We start from the raw sequence: 20214 nt of genomic DNA on the forward strand, positions 1-20214 counted from the left end.
GCCCTGACGTCCTAGGTCATGAAGGTCCTCGAGAAACTTGTGCTGGATCAGCTGAGACTCCTGGTGGCTCCTTCCCTGGATCCTCTACAGTTTGCATATCAGCCCCATGTAGGAGTGGATGATGCTGTTATGTACCTGCTGCATCATGCTCACTCTCACCTGGATGGTGGGAAGGGCACTGTGAGGATCATATTCTTTGATTTCTCCAGTGCCTTTAACACCATTCAGCCAATTCTGATGAGTGACAAGTTGCTCAGGATGGGTGTCAGTTCATCCATTGTCTCCTGGATCACTGATTACTTGTCTGACAGGCCCCAGTTTGTGCGACTGGGGAGCTCCCTGTCGGATACTATGGTCAGTGGTGTAGGTGCTCCACAGGGGACCGTCCTGTCTCCTTTCCTGTTCACCCTGTACACCTCAGACTTCCAGTACAGTTCCAGGTCCTGCCACCTGCAGAAATACTCTGACGACTCTGCTGTTGTCGGGTGTATCAGAGAGGGACAGGAATTGAAGTACAGGACACTGATCGCTGACTTTGTAGAGTGGTCTCAGGCGAACTATCTGCTCCTTAATGTGGACAAGACCAAGGAGCTGGTCATCGACTTCAGGAAGAGAATGACCCCGGTGGAGCCCATCAAGATCCAGGGCTGGGAGGTGGCAGTAGTGGGGCAGTATAAGTACCTGGGAGTCCATTTGAACAGCAGACTGGACTGGAAGGACAACTGCAAAGCTGTTTACAAGAAGGGCATGAGCAGACTCTTTTTCCTGAGGAAGCTTAGGTCCTTTAATGTGTGCAGCAAGCTGTTGGAGATATTTTATCAGTCTGTTTTGGCCAGTGCCCTGTACTTTGCAATGGTTTGTTGGGGGAGCAGCACCAGCAAAAGGGACTCAAACTGGATTGACAAACTGATCCGGAAAGCCGGCCAAACTATTGGCACGCAGTTGGAGGCGTTTGTGTCAATGAGGGACAGGAAGACACTGGACAACCTGCTAGCCATCTTGGACAATCCTGCCCACCCACTCCACCTGCCAATTGAGGGACAGCGGAGTTCATACTCCAACAGGCTCCTTCAGCTTCCTTCCCGCACTGTGCGATTGAAGAACTCCTTCATTCCGCACTCCATCCAGCTATATAATCACTCGCCATACAGCAATAGATGATATCTGCCTATTAGCTGACACCTTCTATGTCAGCTACTTCTCTTTGTTTTTAATGTGTTTTTTCTATTTTCTGCTGTATCTACTCTCTATTTTATGCTGCTGCTGTCACATATACTGTAATATTGTACATGGTAATTGTTATATATTGTATATATGTTATAGACATAATATAATATATCTGTATATATAATATACTGTACACATTATGTATATATTCGTATATATCCGTATATATGTTATATTTTATATCGCCATATTTAGTCTATTTATACCTGCATTGTCCTTTCCATCCTTACACTTTCCATCATTGTAACTGAGCTACTGTGTTGAACAATTTCCCTTGTGGATCATTAAAGTTTGTCTAAGTATAATAGATTAATTAGGATTAGAAATTATAGTTTGATTATTGTCCTGTGAAAGGTGTTCTGCAGTCTATAACAATCGTAACTGGCCTCCTACTGTCCTGTGAATGGTCTGTTTTGTCAAACAATTTGAGAAATCCTGAACTTAAAACATCAGTAAGACTTTCACAATGCCAAGAGTTAAGTATCTCTTACCGCAAGTTAGCGCTTTAGGCTGACAATGCACATCCCTTCATAGGTTCACTATGCAGCCTGCGGAGCGCTGAAGAACATTTCGTATGGGAAAGATCAGGACAACAAAATTGCCATCAAGAACTGTGACGGAGTGCCTGCACTAATTAGGCTTCTCAGGAAGACCCGTGACCAAGACCTCACTGACATCATTACAGGTTAGATGCACACTGTTAACCTAAGATTCTGTATAATGTGCCTATTTTAAAATGTTCTAATGTTTGTTGGGATAAGAAAATGTGTGCTAAAATGCAAATATTCACAGGGACACTTTGGAACCTGTCATCACATGACTCTGTAAAAATGGAGATTGTGGACCACGCATTGCACGCTCTTTCCGACGAGGTAATGGTGCCTCGCTCAGGCTGGGAGCGCGGGAGCAATGGTGGCGGAGGGGAGGAAAACTGCAAGCCACGACACCTGGAGTGGGAGACGGCACTCACGAACACAGCCGGCTGCCTGAGGTATGAGGGCATATTCACAATATTAAAGTGACAGCAATCAGCTGTTTGTATGCTCTTTCTTAATTGGAGAAAATGCAAGGCAAATCAGTTAATTTAGAAAAGCATGAGTGCACATCTTACCTAAATTGCAAATGTGCTTTTTTATCATGTGTGTGGGGTAATTATAAGAACTTCATTTTGACAGTTGAAATGTGTGGTCCCTCCTGAACTGGTAGAGATCAGGCGAGGGGGATTTCAGACAGTCATTAAACACTGGGTTGCAGTCTCTGACATTGTAATTTGTACATCAGCCATGTCCAAACTTTTTTGAGAGAGCTCCACACATATCTGGAAGAGCACTTGGAGAGCGCATCTCCCAATAGTAGAGAATACGTGTATATATGATAAGAGAAATAGTAGGTAATACTTTAAAAAAGATTCATCCACCAACCCCCAAAATGTAATCATGTATCCCTAATCCCATTTCTGTAAAAAAAAATAAACATTTTGAGCTATGTTGCGAACTAACAAACATACAAACCCCAGCAAATATATAACTTCTTGGTGGAGGTAATTAATCAAAGAATAAATGAAATTGCCATGTCCATGTGTGTTTGTTTTATCTGTCACTTCCAGACAGACTGCAAAAGGGTTCACAACAATGCAAAATTGGAGTGAACTGTCTTGTCAGTCTTCTACACTGTTTCTTTGGGTGGACGCCTGTGCTGCTAACATACACACGCAAAAAAGTTCAGCCTTAGAAGTTGAGAGTAACGTAAACTTAAGGTAACGTAATGGAAATTATCCAGATCACTTGTTACTTATCCCATTTTGGACATTTCCTGAAAGTTTCATTATAATCCACACATAACCTTTTGAGTTACGTTGCCAACTAACTAACGGACAAACAGACAGACAAACCTTAGCGATTACAGGTACTTCCTGACGCAGGTAAAACACAAAAACAAAAGAAAGGATGTTTGGCCTACTTAAATACATTATTTTACATAAATGATGCTAAAAGCAATCCAGTGTAGGTCAATGTACAGTGCAAACTTGAGTGTACAGAGCCCAGACTTGAATCCAATTGAACATCTCTGGACAGATCTGAAAATGGCTTGCACTGACGCTTCACATCCCACATGATTGATTGAGACTTTTATTAGTAGGTTGCACAGTGAAGTACATCCATCCATCCATCCATTTTCTACCGCTTATTCCCTTTGGGGTCGCGGGGGGCGCTGGAGCCTATCTCAGCTACAATCGGGCGGAAGGCGGGGTACACCCTGGACAAGTCGCCACCTCATCGCAGGGTCAACACAGATAGACAGACAACATTCACACTCACATTCACACACTAGGGCCGATTTAGTGTTGCCAAGTACATATTCCGTACAATTGACCACTAAATGGTAATACCCGAATAAGTTTTTCAACTTGTTTAAGTCGGGGTCCACTTAAATTGATTCATTATACAGATATATACTATCAGATATACACTATCATCATAATACAGTCATCACACAAGATAATCACATTGAACTATTTACATTATTTACATTCAGGGGTGTGGAGGGGGAGGGGGGGGTAGGATATGGACAGCAAGTAGTGGACATAGGGAGAGAGAGAGAGAGATCAGAAGGCATAAGAAAAAGTATCTGCATTTGATTGTTTACATTTGATTATTAGCAATCCGGGGAGGGTGTTAGTTTAGGGTTGTAGCTGCCTGGAGGTGAACTTTTATTGCGGATTTGAAGGAGGATAGAGATGCCCTTTCTTTTATACCTGTTGGGAGCGCATTCCACATTGTTGTGGCATAGAATGAGTTAAGACCTTTGGTAGTTCGGAATCTGGGTTTAACGTGGTTAGTGGAGCTCCCCCTGGTGTTGTGGTTATGGCGGTCATTTATATTAAGGAAGTAGTTTGACATATACTTCGGTATCAGGGAGGTGTAGCGGATTTTATAGACTAGGCTCAGTGCAAGTTGTTTTACTCTGTTTTCCACCTTGAGCCAGCCCACTTTGGAGAAGTGGGTAGGAGTGAGGTGGGATCTGGGGTGGAGGTCTAGAAGTAATCTGACTAGCTTGTTCTGGGATGTTTGGAGTTTAGATTTGAGGGTTATGGAGGTGCTAGGGTACCAGGAGGTGCATGCGTAATCGAAAAAGGGTTGAACGAGAGTTCCCGCCAGAATCCTCATGGTGCTTTTGTTGACCAGAGAGGATTCTGTAGAGACATTTTGTTCGTTGGTTAACCTTTTTGATTACCTTGGTTGCCATTTTATCACAGGAAAGGTTAGCCTCTAGAATGGAACCTAGGTAGGTGACCTCATCTTTCCTGGTGATAACAATGTCACCCACTTTTATAGTGAAGTCATTGACTTTCTTAAGGTTGATGTGGGACCCAAACAGGATAAATTCCGTTTTACCCAAGTGTATGGATAGCTTATTGTCAGCGAGCCAGGTGCAAGTTCTACAGAGCTCAGCACTGAGGATTTTCTGCACCTGTGACTTGTCCTTGTCGGATACCAGCAGGGCAGAGTCATCCGCAAACAAAAACAATTCACAGTTGCATGCTGATGACAAGTCGTTTATGTATATTAGGAACAGTAAAGGTCCCAATATACTGCCTTGAGGGACTCCACAGCTCACCGAGAGGGGGTGGGCGGACATGTTGCCGTTTACCTCTACCACCTGCTCCCTCCGCTCCAAGTAAGATTGCATCCAGCTCCATGAGGTTTTGTTAAATCCGATTGCTCTGAGCTTATCCAACAGTATAGCGTGGTTAACGGTGTCAAAGGCCTTCTGAAGGTCCAGCATGACCATGCCGCAGTATTTGCCCGCGTCCACCTCATGTTTGATGTGGTCGGTCGGATAGAGAAGGCATGTGTCAGTGGAGTGGTTAGTTCTGAAGCAGGATTGGAATGTTTACATGAGTTTATTAGTGGCAAGGTAACTATCGACCATAAACTATTTTCTCCATTACTTTCGAAATGGAACTGAGAATAGAAACAGGTCGGTAGTTGCCAGGTTCTAATTTGCTTCCTTTTTTAAAGAGGGGAGTTACTCTTGCTATCTTAAAATATTTTGGTACTTGGCCTTGTGTAATTGATAGGTTTATTATGTGCGTGATGATCGGGGCATTGATGGAGGCAGAGTCCCTGAGGAATCTGGAGGGAATATTGTCAAGGCCGGTGGCCTTGTTTGGGTGGAGCGCACTCAATTTTTTAAACACCTCATCAACTGTGACCATTTCTAATTTGAAATCATCGTTGGATCAATCAATCAATCAATCAATCAATCAATGTTTATTTATATAGCCCTAAATCACAAGTGTCTCAAAGGGCTGTACAAGCCACAACGACATCCTCGGTACAGAGCCCACATACGGGCAAGGAAAAACTCACCCCAGTGGGACGTCGGTGAATGACTATGAGAAACCTTGGAGAGGACCGCATATGTGGGTAACCCCCCCCCTCTAGGGGAGACCGAAAGCAACGGATGTCGAGTGGGTCTGACATAACATTGTGAAAGTCCAGTCCACAGTGGATCCAACACATCAGCGGGAGTCCAGTCCACAGCGGGGCCAACAGGAAACCATCCCGAGCGGAGACGGGTCAGCAGCGCAGAGATGTCCCCAACCGATGCACAGGCTAGTGGTCCACCCGGGGTCCCGGCTCTGGACAGCCAGCACTTCATCCATGGCCACCGGACCTATGCAACTCCCCCTCGCACGGGACAGGGGAGAAGAGGAGAGAAGAAAAGAAACGGCAGATCAACTGGTCTAAAAAGGGGGGGTCTATTTAAAGGCTAGATTATACAAATGAGTTTTAAGATGGGACTTAAATGCTTCTACTGAGGTAGCATCTCTAAATGTTACCGGGAGGGCATTCCAGAGTACTGGAGCCCGAATAGAAAACGCTCTAAAGCCCGCAGACTTTTTTTTGGCTCTGGGAATCACTAATAAGCCGGAGTTCTTTGAACGCAGGACATATGGTACAATACAATCGGCGAGATAGGCTGGAGCTAAACCGTGTAGTATTTTATACGTAAGTAGTAAAACCTTAAAGTCGCATCTTAAGTGCACAGGAAGCCAGTGCAGGTGAGCCAGTATAGGCGTAATATGATCAAACTTTCTTGTTTTTGTCAAAAGCCTTGCAGCCGCATTTTGTACCAACTGTAATCTTTTAATGCTAGACATAGGGAGGCCCGAAAATAATACGTTACAGTAATCGAGACGAGACGTAACGAACGCATGAATAATGATCTCAGCGTCGCTAGTGGACAAGATGGAACGAATTTCAGCGATATTACGGAGATGAAAGAAGGCCGTTTTAGTAACACTCTTAATGTGTGACTCAAACGAGAGAGTTGGGTCGAAGATAATACCCAGATTCTTTACCGAGTCTCCTTGTTTAATTGTTTGGTTGTCAAATGTTAAGCTGGTATTATTAAATAGATGCTGGTGTCTAGCAGGACCGATAATCAGCATTTCCGTTTTCTTAGCGTTGAGTTGCAAAAAGTTAGCGGACATCCATTGTTTAATTTCATTAAGACACGCCTCCAGCTGACTACAGTCCGGCGTGTTGGTCAGCTTTAGGGGCATGTAGAGTTGAGTGTCATCAGCATAACAGTGAAAGCTAACACCGTACTTGCGTATGATGTCACCCAGCGGCAGCATGTAAATACTAAAGAGTGCAGGGCCAAGAACCGAACCCTGGGGAACTCCGCACGTTACCTTGACATAGTCCGAGGTCACATTGTTATGGGAGACGCACTGCATCCTGTCAGTAAGATAAGAGTTAAACCAAGACAAGGCTAAGTCTGACATACCAATACGTGTTTTGATACGCTCTAATAAAATATTATGATCGACGGTATCGAAAGCGGCGCTAAGATCAAGAAGCAGCAACATAGATGACGCATCAGAATCCATCGTTAGCAATAGATCATTAGTCATTTTTGCGAGGGCTGTCTCCGTAGAGTGATTTGCCCTGAAACCGGATTGAAAAGGTTCACAGAGATTGTTAGTCACTAAGTGTTCATTTAGCTGCTGTGCAACAATTTTTTCGAGAATTTTGGAAATAAACGGAAGGTGGGAGACCGGTCGGTAGTTTACCATGAGGTCAGGATCGAGGTTAGGTCTTTTGAGCAGAGGATGAATAACCGCTTTTTTGAATGCTAGGGGAACAGTGCCGGAGGAAAGTGATAAGTTTATAATATTTAACACTGATGGACCTAATAATACAAACAGTTCCTTGATAAGTTTCCCAGGAAGTGGGTCAAGTAAACATGTTGTTTGTTTTATCCCACTTACACGCTGTAATAATTCCTCTAATGTTATTTCATCAAAAATAGAGAGACTATTTTGGAGGGCAGTGTCCGTCGTATATACAGTCGTATTTGTGTTAATAGAACCCAGTTGTAGCTGGGATGCGTTGTCTTTAATCTCCTTTCTAATGAGTTCAATTTTCTTATTAAAGAAATTCATAAAGTCATCTGCCGAGTGGGTGGAGCTACTGGGAGGAGTCCCTTGTTGGGTTAGCGATGCTACTGTACTAAACAGAAATTTAGGATCGTTTTTGTTGAGGCGGATGAGATTTGAGTAGTATTTAGCTTTAGCTAAGGTAAGCATGCGTTTATAGGTTATTAAACTATCACTCCATGCTTGATGGAAAACCTCAAGTTTAGTCGCGCGCCATTTGCGTTCCAGTTTTCTACATGATAATTTATGAGCTCTAATTTCTTCTGTAAACCATGGGGTGCGCCTTTTAGGGGCCCTTTTTTGCTTTAGCGGTGCTATACTATCAATAATTTCGTGCAAGGCATCGTCAAAGTTGTTAGTGAGGTTATCAATAGAGCCGACATAATTTGGGAATGGTGCCATTACCGAAGGCAGTAGGTCAGCAAGAGTCATCGTTGTGGCAGCATTAATGTTGCGGCCGCTATAGCAGTTATTATTATTATTAGCTTGTTGACAAAGAGTCAAAACTTCAAATTTTATAAGGTAATGATCGGACATTACTTTAGTATATGGAAGTATCATAACTTTGGAGGTGGTGACACCCCTGACAAGCACTAGATCTATTGTATTACCGTTGCGATGCGTGGGTTCATGTATTATTTGTGTAAGACCACAGCTATCAATTATGGTTTGGAGCGCCACGCACTGAGGGTCCGATGGGGTATTCATATGGATATTAAAGTCCCCCATTATGATTATATTGTCGGCGTGCGTCACTAGATCAGCAACGAACTCTGAGAATTCACTGATAAAGTCCGAATAGGGCCCAGGGGGGCGGTAGATAACAGCCAGGTCGAGATGTAGCGGTGTGACAGACCTCATAGTAAGCACCTCAAACGATTTATATTTATTATTTAGGTTAGGGGTAAGGTTGAAATTTTCATTGTATATTAGTGCGACACCCCCTCCCCTTTTAAGAGGACGGGCAACATGCGCATTCGTATAGTTAGGAGGAGATGCCTCATTGAGCGCAAAAATTTCGTCCGGTTTGAGCCAGGTTTCGCTAAGACCAATGACGTTAAGATTGTTGTCTCTAATGACCTCATTAACCAATAACGCCTTGGGAGACAATGATCTTATGTTTAAAAAGCCCATATTATAGGTATTGGGCTGTTTTGACGAGTTTTTGTTAAGATTATACGTAGTGGCAATATTAACAATGTTGCGTTTATTATGCGTAGTGCATTTTAAATAGTTTCGACCATATCTAGGAATTGATATGACGGGAATTTTCCGATTGTTTGCTTGGTGCTGCAATAGACTGGACATATCATAATTTGCCACCTCAGTAGAATGCATGTCCACCTCTGACACAACAGAAAAAACATTATGTGAATTGTGTATTATTCTAAGAGAATTGCTATGCGTACATGGATTATCCAGCCTAGCGCTGGCTAGTTCTAGCTTAACTGACTCAGACATTGTAATTGCCTGTGACCGGGCTTGCTCTAGTGTAGTCAGATACTCCTAGCTTTCTGTAGAAGGCTTTAATGTGTTCTACACCAAAGCGACCAGAATGGTGGGACAGCTTGTTGACAAGAGTTGCGGCTATGCTGGTGAAAAAGGCGTTAAGTCTGCTAGCTACCTCCATTTTGTCTGTGATGAGGGAGTCACCCTCCTTGATGCTGATGTTGGTGAGTCTGGTTTTAAGTTTCTGGCTGCAACCAGGAAGCTGGTTGTTGAGAATTTTCCAGAGCTCACGTGGCTTATTTGTGTTTTCCTCTATTTTGTCGTTAATGTAATTTTTTTTTAAGGATTTAGTCAGGTTGGTTGACTTATTTCTTAATTTATTGCATTGCTTTTTGAGAGTTAAAAGGAGTGATTTGAGGTTGATATTATTGGGTTGTTGATCTACTTCTGTTTTACACTTTTGGTATTCGGCGTATTTTCTGTCTCTGTCTTTTATGACAGCTATAGGTCCGGATTCATCCATGGTTCCGAGCGGGCTTTGATCCTGACTGTTTTCACGGGCGCCATGTCATTTAGTATCTTTAGGAACGCCGTTTTGAAGCGATCGCAAGCAACATCGACCAGGTTGCTCGCGAGCACAGGGGACCAGTCCCACTCATCTAATTTTAAATTGAAATTATCACTGGAGTATTTTTTAAGGGATCTGGATTGGGCTGTTATGTGGCCATTGGCTTTGGGTTTAGCTATTTTGCGGGTGCAGAAAGTTAGATAGTGGTCACTAAGACCACAGATCATGACCCCACTATTTTTTATTTTAGGCCGGTCTGAAGTGAGAAAGAGATCTATGGTTGATTGGGTGGAATCACACACCCTTGTAGGTAGCGCTATTAGCTGGGAAAGTGTAGATTACAAAACTTGCTGTAGGATCTGAAGACAGGCGCATCTCTGCGTTGAATATCTGTGTTCAGATTCCAAGTTACCGTATTTTCCGCACCATAAGCCGCCCCGTGTTGTAAGCCGCACCTTCAATGAATGGCATATTTCAAAACTTTGTTTGCCTATTAGCCGCCCCGTGTTATTAGCCGCACCTACGCTACGCTAAAGGGAATGTCAAAAAAACAGTCAGATAGGTCAGTCAAACTTTAATAATATATTACAAACCAGCGTTCTAACAACTCTGTTCACTCCCAAAATGTAATGTGCAAATGTGCAATCACAAAAATAGTAACACTCAAAATAGTGCAGAGCAATAGCAACATCAATAACTCAACGTTGCTCGAACGTTAATGTCACACGACACACAATATAAACATTTAAAGCTTACTTTCTGAAGTTATTACTCATCCACAAATCCCTCGAATTATTCTTCTTCGGTGTGCTTCACTTGTTTTTTGACACCATCGATGATTTGGACGCGCATGCAGTCATAGATCAACAGGGACGGAGCTGCGTGAAAAAAGTCACCCGGTCTCTTCGCTCATCTTTTCTTCATCCATCCATCCCTTCGAGTCAGCTTTTATGATGACGCCGGCTGGAAAGTTCTCTTTTGGCAAGGTCTTCCTTTTGAATATCACCGTGGGTGGAAGTTTCTGGCCGTTAGCATGGCAAGCTAGAACCACAGTAGGACGACTTCTCATTCCCTGTGGTGCGAATATTCACCGTACGTGCCCCCGTTGTATCCACAGTGCGGTTCACAGGAATATCAAAAGTCAGTGGAACCTTGTACGCGTGTCTCTTAGTAGGAGACATTTTGTGGTATTTACAGAAACACACAAATGAAATGAAACGTAATATCCGCATGCTTCTTCTTCTACGGGGGCGGGTGCTCACCTTGGCGGTTGCTTACAGTAGAAGAAGAAGCGCTTCCTCTTCTATGGGGGCGGTTGCTTACCGTAGAAAAAGAAGCGCTTCCTCTTTTACGGGGAAAAAAGATGGCGGCTGTTTACCGTAGTTGCGAGACCTAAACTTTATGAAAATAAATATTAATATTAATCCATATATAAGGCGCACCGGGTTATTAGCCGCACTGTCTGCTTTTGAGAAAAATTTTGGTTTTTAGGTGCGGCTTATGGTGCGGAAAATTTTCTCCACGTTGTCTGTCCCAGCCAAGCACTCCTCCAGAGCCCCATAGAAATCACTCTGATTAGGGGCTCTAAAAACAGTCCCTATTAGCGTTTTTAAATTTGATTTCCGCCCACACAGATTACAGCTCATTGTGGTTAAGATCAGTGCGAGTTATGTATTTAATATCTTGGTGAATATACATACAAACGCCCCCACCATGTTTATTCCTGTCCTTTCTGATAACCGAAAAGTTTTCTATTTCTATCTCTGAGTCAGAAATACTTTGATCAAATTTGGTTTCAGAGAAACACAGGATTTTTACCTTCGTGTTGAGGAACATTTCTCTGATTTAGTCGAGTTTGGTTCCAGAGAGGCTGTTCACATTAAGGTGGAGGATGTGTAGTCCACTGGAACCAAAAAGAGCATCAGAGTCCGCTGTGCTGTGGTACTGTCCGGAAAAGTTGTTGGTTATTATTGCAGTTGAAGTTGGAGAGCAGGAGGGAGAGAAGGGAGAGAGAGAGAGAGGCATATTGATCTTCATCCAGGTGAAGGGGGAGGGGCGGAATTGGAGAGGGGGAGGTCAGGTAGGGTGGGTGGGGGTGGATTTCATTTTGGCGGGGTTTTGTCCGTTTGAAGACAAAGAAAACAAAGAAAATGGATGTGTGAAGGTGCCTCTAAATCCTGAGTATGCCGTGGGTCCAGACGCCGCGTCCTCGACCGTCAGGGAGAGGCCGCGTGGACCCCCGCCACACCGTCTCCACTGCAGACCGTGGTGTCGATGTCCACAGTCACCTCGTTGACCGCCGCCGCGCTGTTCGTCTCGAGCAGTTTGCCGCCATCACCGATGTCTGGGTCGTCGTCCACCGCCGCCGCACTGCTCGCCGCGTCGTTCGCCGCCGCTGAGTCGCTGCCTTCACCGATGTCTAGGGATGATGTTTGATAAGGAATTATCGAGTTCGAGCCTATTATCGAATCCTCTTATCGAACCGATTCCTTATCGATTCTCTTATCGAGTCCAGATAGGTTGTTGTATATGGAAAAAAAACACACTATTTGGTTTAACAAAAGCTCACTTTTATTATATAATATAAAAATAAAATCTAATAAATAAATAAATATTGACTGTTACCCACCTAAAAAAATAAAATAAAATAAATAAATATTGACTGTTGTTACCCAAAGTATATTAAGTGGGATTTTTCAGAGAAACAAATATATACAGTAACACAAAAACAACCTGTCTCTGTGATCACTATAGGTGTATAAATAATAATATACTGTTAAATAAAATCAGTCCCTTGGGCACAAAACTGAAAATAATACAGCTCTCCAAAAAGTGCACTTCTGCTGCTATTTGACATAACTGTTTGTTATGATGCTTTGACATTTTTGCACTTTATTTCTTTATTGAAAGAAAATTCTATGAAGAGAAAAGTTCTTTGCAAATGTGGTTACAATGCTAAAAAATGAAAAGTTAAAGATAAAAAAAGAAATACACTTTATTGAGTTAACATTATTTCTTTATGGGGGAAAAATGTTATGAGCTAGAGAATATAACAACTACACTACCCAGCATGCAACGGGAGTTACGAGCATGCGCGGTAGCCCCGAAAAGTGTTGCATGTTGCCACGCTGTGAAAGTAAACGTCAAGAACTCAGCCAACACGCCTCGTCTGCATTATTTATAATTAGACAGACAACACATCTACAGTGTGATTTTGTTTTGTTTACAAGGAAAGAAAAACAAAAGTTAAAAAAGGGAGATATGTTGTATATATATGTATGTGCTGCGGTTGTTTTAAGAACGTTGCGACAGCTGCCGTAAAGGAGGTGCGTTGCTAGCCTGGTTGCTATGTTTCCGGTTGGTCGTAAAAGTGTTCGTCATGTGTTTTACCCTGCTAAAATCTCTCAGTAAAGTTATTCGATGGATTATAGCTTTTGTTTTGAACTTTATTACACCTTGGAGCGCTTTTTCCGGCGCATTGTTTTCCTGCTTTTGCTATCTGCGCCTAATGACTGAGCTACGTGACGTCATTTCTTGTGATGTCCCACGGAGGATTTCTGGTCGGGACGGGATTCGAATAAAGAATCAACTCTTTTCCTTTACTATAGTGGTCTCGATAACGGGTACCGGTTCTCAAAAAGGGATTTGAGTCCAAAGACTCGGTTCTTTTCTTATCAAACAACCGGGAAAACCGGTTTCGAGTATCATCCCTACCGATGTCTGGGTCGTCCTCCACCGCCGCCGCCAACCGTGTCGATGAACGGGGCGAAGTCCTCCGTCGAGCCGCCGATCGCTGGAGCACAGGTGAGCTTGAGTTGTGATGAGCCGATAGCTAAGTTACCTTCAGTGGCGTCGCTAGCAGTAGCATTGCTAGTCTTCGCCAGTCGGGACAACATTAACCGTGTTGTTACAGGTCCAGGGTTGAGTTCAGTGTCTCCTGATAGTAGAAGTAATAGTAGTATTATTGTCTTTCTGTCTATCCTTCCAGTCAGTGGCGTGTTTTTTTATGTTTCGATGTGCAGTCAAGCACGATGCTATCACGTTAGCTCCGAAGCTGAAGTGTTTCGCTGATGTATTGTCCATGAGATAAAAGTCACTGTGAATGTCCATTTCGCGTTCTCGACTCTCATTTTCAAGAGGGTAAAGTATCCGAGGAGGTTTAAAACATAAATCCGTGATCCACAGTAGAAAAAGGAGGAAGTGTGGGATCATATAGTTGATTTTGTCCCCAAGCCGGAGCGCAAGAGGATGCGACCTTCCATCTCGGCGTCCAAGTAGTATGATGGAGCTTGAGCCAGTTTGTGTCCCAGTAGCGACCCACGGATTTGCCCTTTTCAGCCAAAGCCACTTCATAGATTTCTCTGCAGCCTCATTTGTAGATTGGATGGCCCTCTTCTTGGCCGTCCTTTCAACGCCCACTTTTGCAGAAAGAGCTGTTCAATACATGGACAATTTCAACAAACCAAACGCATGAACTTCAGAGACTGACAGTATTGCAGATAATCAAACACTGTTAATTTTCTTTAAATTTCACCAGAAAACAAAATTTTTTACAGACCTATATCAAGGTGCAGGGTTTCATGCAGCATTTTAAGTTGGTTTACCAATTGTTTATTTTACTCCTAAAACTTGGCATCGTTTAGCTTTCACAAGTGCTTCAATATCAATGTCTTGAGTGGCTGATAATTTCAGGATGTTATTCAAGTGCTTGTGCGTGAGCTTTAAACGTAGTTTTGGTATATCACTGCTCATTATAGAGAAAACTTGCTCTCAAAGATATGCGGTTTCTCATTCACTTCCGTGAATAAATATGAAGAGGATAATTTTTCTTAGAACACTTTTCTCTTTTTTGACTGAGGTGGCAGAAGCGGATGGATTGTGGGAAAGCGGAAGTGCCGTGACGCGTCTCGGCAGATGCACGCGTCTCGGCAATTTAGTTTGTGAGTTTTAGCAAGCTACTCTGAGAAAAACTGAGTACAAGTAAATAAACCGAACTGAAACTAAGAAGAAAACCATGTGAATCAAGAAAATGAGTGCGAAACACAAGAAACTCGAGGAAGACGAAGAGGGGATCAGAAAATCTCTTAACTCCTTGTCGGAGGATGTAAAGATTGTGGCCAAACAGCAAGACACACTCATGGAGTTGTTGACCGAAATCAAAATGCTGAAAAACATCATCAGGGAGAAAGACAAGAAAATTGTCGACCTCGAAACAAGAATTTACGAATTTGAACAGTACACCAGAATGGACGATTTGATTATAAGCGGACTGGAAACCAAACATCGAACATATGCAAGAGTGGCCGGGGCTCGCGGCAGGGACGCTGACAAGGACGCCGAAGCCCCGGCAGACGAACTTGAGACACTTGAACAGCAAGTAATTAACTTCTTCACAAGTAAGAACATGACTCTTCAAAGTGGCAGCATTTCGGCGTGCCATACTATCCCGAGGAAGGACAGCAGAACCAACATAGCCATTGTGATCCGGTTTGTGAATCGAAAACATAAAACTGAGTTACTACGGCAGGGAAGGAAGCTGAAGGGAACTGGGGTTTACATCAATGAACATCTTACAAAGAAGAACGCCGACATTGCAAGACAAGCATGCATCCTCAGAAAAGAAAACAAGATACAAGCAACATGGACACGGAACTGCAAAATCATGATTCGGCTAAATGGAACATCTGAAGAAGCCAAAGTTGTCACGATTCGAGAGCTCTGCGACTTGGATCAATATAGATGAGAACTGTTAGGCTTATGACTGACATGGCTCATCCTTTGCTGGAGTCGGAGAAGGCTACGCGGCGAGAAGGTGAGACAACTGAGAATCAATCGTTTTCAAGAGCTGAGTACACGGACTATAAATTATAAGACTTTGAATATGATGTTGACCCAGAAAACCATCTGTTCAACTCAATCAATGCTACTTGTGACTACTAGGAACAATTTAATGATAATGTTAGTTTAGATAATATATTTTCTGTAATACATTTCAATTGTAGAAGTTTATATGCAAATTTCTCAAAGATTGACGGATATTTGAAGACTCTAAATGGCAAATTCAAAATAATAGCACTTCCTGAAACATGGATCGATAAAGACAGAGGTATCGATTTCTCCATTGACGGGTATGAGTTGTATCACAGTAGTAGAAGAAAGAAGAACCCTGTTTGTTGACTGTGACTTGAAATGCAGACCTGTTGAATGTATGACAGTGACAATCGACGATTTATTTGAATGTGTAACTGTGGAGGTAGACATAGAAAAGAAGAGAAATGTTATTGTTACGTGTTTATATAGGACACCTGGGTCTAAGGTAGAAGCATTTAATTATAGTCTGGAAGAATTATTGTGTGAGGTAAAGGAAAAGAAAACATTTGTCATGTGTGGCGACTATAACATAGACCTGCTAAGCTCACCCAGAAATAAATCAACAAGAAACTTCTTGGATGTGGTATATTGATCACCAAACCCAGTAGAATAACGACAAATTGTGCAACGTTAATCGATCACATCTTCATAAATGTCATAGAACATAATATAAAAAGTGGACTAGTAATTAATTATATAAGTGACCACTTACCCGTGTTTCTTACTTATGACTGTCAAATGTATAGAAAGAGGGAGGAGAAAACCCATAGGTATGTAAGGAAAAGGACTGAAGAAGCAATACATAAGTTTAGGATGGACTTATTTGAAGCAGACTGGAATGAGGTGTATTTGGGAGAGGCAAATGCTGCATATGAGCTTTTCTTAATATATACCGTATTTTTCGGAGTATAAATCGCTCCGGAGTATAAGTCACACCGGCCGAAAATGCATAATAAAGAAGGAAAAAAACATATAAAGTATTTTCCGCACTATAAGGCGCACCGGATTATACGGCGCACCTTCAATGAATGGCATATTTCAAAATGTTCATGTATAAGGCGCACTGGATTATAAGGCGCACCTATGTCAACAAAACAGTCAGATAGGTCAGTCAAACTTTATTAATAGATTACAAACCAGCGTTCTGACAACTCTGTTCACTCCCAAAATTAATAAACAGCTGACTTACTTGTGTTACATAAATCAAACGTTAGCGCTATCACAATATAGTAGCACTCGAAATAGTGCAGAGCAATAACAATATATCAATAACTCAACGTTGCTCAAACGTTAATGTCACACAACACAACACACAAAATAAACATGTAAAGCTCACTTTATGAAGTTATTCCTCATCCACGAATCCCTCGAATTCTTCTTCTTCAGTGTCCGAATGAAACAGTTGGGCTAATACGGCATCCAAAATAGCTGGCTCCGTCTCGTCAAAGTCGTCATTAATCGAGTCAGTGTCCAGCAGTTCAGTGACAATTCCTGCCGTCCTGAATGCTCCGACCACAGTTGGGACTGAATCAGCCCAGGCATTTACAATCCACTGGCAGGTAGTGGCGTATGTCGTCAGGAGCCGTCTCCGTCTTGGTGAACGTGTGTTCGCCTTCTGTCATCCACTGTTCCCACGCAGTTAGCAGTCTAGTTTCAAATGCCCTGTTGACACCAATATCTAGCGGCTGAAGTTCTTTTGTCAATCCACCCGGAATGACGGCGAGTATTGAATTAAGCGCGTAAGCGTGTCTCTTAATGTGATGTCATGAGCTAGGGAATATAACAACTACACTACCCAGCATGCAACGGGAGTGACGAGCATGCACGGTAGGTCGCCATGCCGGCAGTTAGAATGTGGTTATGAGCACGCTGTGAATAAACGTTGAGAACTCAGCCAACACGCCTCGTCTGCAATATTTATAATTAGACAGACAACACACTTAATAGGAGCCATTTTGGGGTCTTTACATAAACACACAAATGGAAATGAAACGTCACATATCCCAGCATGCACCGCATGCTTCTTCTTCTACGGGGAAAAAAGATGGCGGCTGTTTACCGTAGCTGCGAGACCTAAACTTTATGAAAATGAATATTTTAATTTTCCTGAGGGAACTCTCCTGAAGGAATCAATAAAGTACTATCTATCTATTAATATTAATCCATATATAAGGCGCACCGGATTATAAGGCGCACTGTCAGCTTTTGAGAAAATTTGTGGTTTTTAGGTGCGCCTTTTAGTGCGGAAAATACGGTATAAGTCGCACTGGAGTATAAATCACATTTTTTGGGGACATTTATTTGATAAAACCCAACACCAAGAATAGACATTTGAAAAGCAATTTAAAATAAATAAAGAATAGTGAACAACAGGCTGAATAAGTGTACGTTATATGACGCATAAATAACCAACTGAGAACGTGCCTGGTATGTTAACGTAACATATTATGGTAAGAGTCATTCAAATAACTATAACATATAGAACATGCTATACGTTTACCAAACAATCTGTCACTCCTAATCCCTAAATCCGATGAAATCTTATACGTCTAGTCTCTTACGTGAATTAACTAAATAATATTATTTGATATTTTACGGTAATGTGTTAATAATTTCACACATAAGTCGCTCCTGAGTATAAGTTGCAATCCCGGCCAAACTATGAAAAAAACTGCGACTTATAGTCCGAAAAATACGGTATGTATTATTGTATAAAAAGCATTGTCCGAATGTATGGAAACAAAGAGACAGCTACAATAAAAAGCCTTGGATCATAAAGGGACTACAGAATGCTTGTAAAAAGAAAAACAAACTTTATAGAGACTTCATAAAAGTAAGAACAAAGATGCTGAAACGAAATATAAGGTTTACAAAAACAAGTTGATAACAATAATGAGACAAGCTAAAAAAGAATATTATAATAATTTACTAGAAAAAAATAAAAACAATATCAAAGGAACGTGGAATATTCTGAACAAGGTAATAGGAAAAATATCGGGGCCTTCAAACCCACCAAGCCATTTTATCAATGAGGAAAATAAGATGATAAAAACATGAATGAAGTGGCGAATGGATTAAATTTTTTTTTTTTGTGAATGTTGGACCCAAATTGGCAGAGAGTATTGGAGAACATAAAGATATACAGAGTAGATAGCGAGGAGGAAGCAAAGTGCTATAGTCCATGCTTTATTTACAAAAAACGTTTGTCATCACTGCTGAGAATGAAGAGCATAGAAGAAAAGGTCATTTCAAACATCAGTATTCAAGGACAACTTTAAAACAAGTGTGTATGTCAGTGGTGGGGGTTAAACTATGGAATTCTCTTTACAGTGAGATAAAAGATTGTAGAAATATATTCCAATTGAACAAAATATATAAAGACAGAACAATAAGATCATATGGACAGCTGTAAGTGTTTACATTTTGCTTTATATTTATTATCTTACTTATTTTTTGTTTAGTTTTGTATTTGTTTTGTATCATCCCGTGAGGTGTATATATTTTTTTTTGGTTCGGTTAGTACTTCATGAAGTTTTGCACTTGTTGTTTTTTTGTGTGTTTTTGTTTGTTTTCATTATATTTGGATGTATTTGTTTGGTTTGTATGCTTGTGACTCTGGGCTATCCATTAACTACTTATTACCGGTATGTTGAAGGGGGCAGGAAATATACGATTTTCTTCATCCTGTTCCTTCTCAAGCATAGGTGTGTAAATATGTGTTTTGTTGCGAAAGTTTAATTGTCTATTGATCAAAAATGCACATCAATGAAGGAGATAAATAAAAATGAAATAGAAAAAAAAATTTTAAAAAGGTGTTTTTTGGAAATGAGGGTGCCAAAAAACGCATGTCTCACGTTGGGTCGAGGGGGAGGAGCCGCAGCTTCGCTTTATTATGTACCTCTTGCTTGCTCACCCCAGTATAAACCATTTGCTTGCCTACCAGTATTGCTATTGCAACATCCAGTGGACACATTGAGAACAGCAGTTTCTTTCATTTAAAATGCAGCTCATTTTTGCACTCCGCAAACTCAGCTTGTGGGCCTGATCAAGCCCGCGGGTCGCATGTTTAACATCCCTGCTCTACAGCCAACATGTAATACATACATGTTTACAACATGTTCATGAGCAAGGATGAACACGTAGTACTAAATGTATTTTTTGCGGGCCACCATGAATAACTGAATGTATCAGAAATACTGATGATGTGCTATAGATATCTGTTGAGTATATTAAAAACTGTTATGGTGGGCCAACACAAATAGATATAAACACATGCCAGCACAAAAAATAAATGTGTAATACTATGAGTTTTCTTTCCCGTTTTTTGCGGTTTATTTTTTGAAGTAATTCGGCGGGGGGGTGTTTTAAGCATTCTAATTGTAGTATTTAAAAATGATTCCTTCAGTTTCCCTGCTTCATTTAACTTGATGATGCTTATGTGTTTCTGCTCCTTTCAACCTTCTACTCCATTGAAGAAATGTGAGTTCAGAGCGAAGTGAAGCGCGGCGAAAGCTGAGAGAGTGCACTGGATTGGTGGATTCCCTCATGTACATTGTCCAATCCCAAATTGACTGTAAAGATGTGGACAATAAGGCATGTATAACTAAATTCATATCTGGAATATGCAATTTTGGTGTATTTGGAGTGT

The 20214-nt window shown here is 41.7% G+C and overlaps 1 protein-coding gene across 8 annotated transcripts in view; it reads left to right on the plus strand.

Moving 5' to 3' along the window:
• The window catches only part of ctnnd1 (catenin (cadherin-associated protein), delta 1), a 141191-nt gene that overhangs the window by 94141 nt on the left and 26836 nt on the right, over nucleotides 1-20214 (plus strand). For all 8 annotated transcript variants that reach the window (XM_062026750.1, XM_062026757.1, XM_062026751.1 and 5 more), the window contains 3 exons: nucleotides 1762-1912; nucleotides 2020-2218; nucleotides 20042-20159. In XM_062026750.1, the coding sequence (XP_061882734.1) occupies nucleotides 1762-1912; nucleotides 2020-2218; nucleotides 20042-20159 (468 nt within the window). The remainder of the gene's footprint in view (nucleotides 1-1761; nucleotides 1913-2019; nucleotides 2219-20041; nucleotides 20160-20214) is intronic.

The sequence above is a fragment of the Entelurus aequoreus genome, linkage group LG18, assembly GCF_033978785.1.
Source record: "Entelurus aequoreus isolate RoL-2023_Sb linkage group LG18, RoL_Eaeq_v1.1, whole genome shotgun sequence".
In the NCBI taxonomy this organism is placed as follows: Eukaryota; Metazoa; Chordata; class Actinopteri; order Syngnathiformes; family Syngnathidae; genus Entelurus; species Entelurus aequoreus.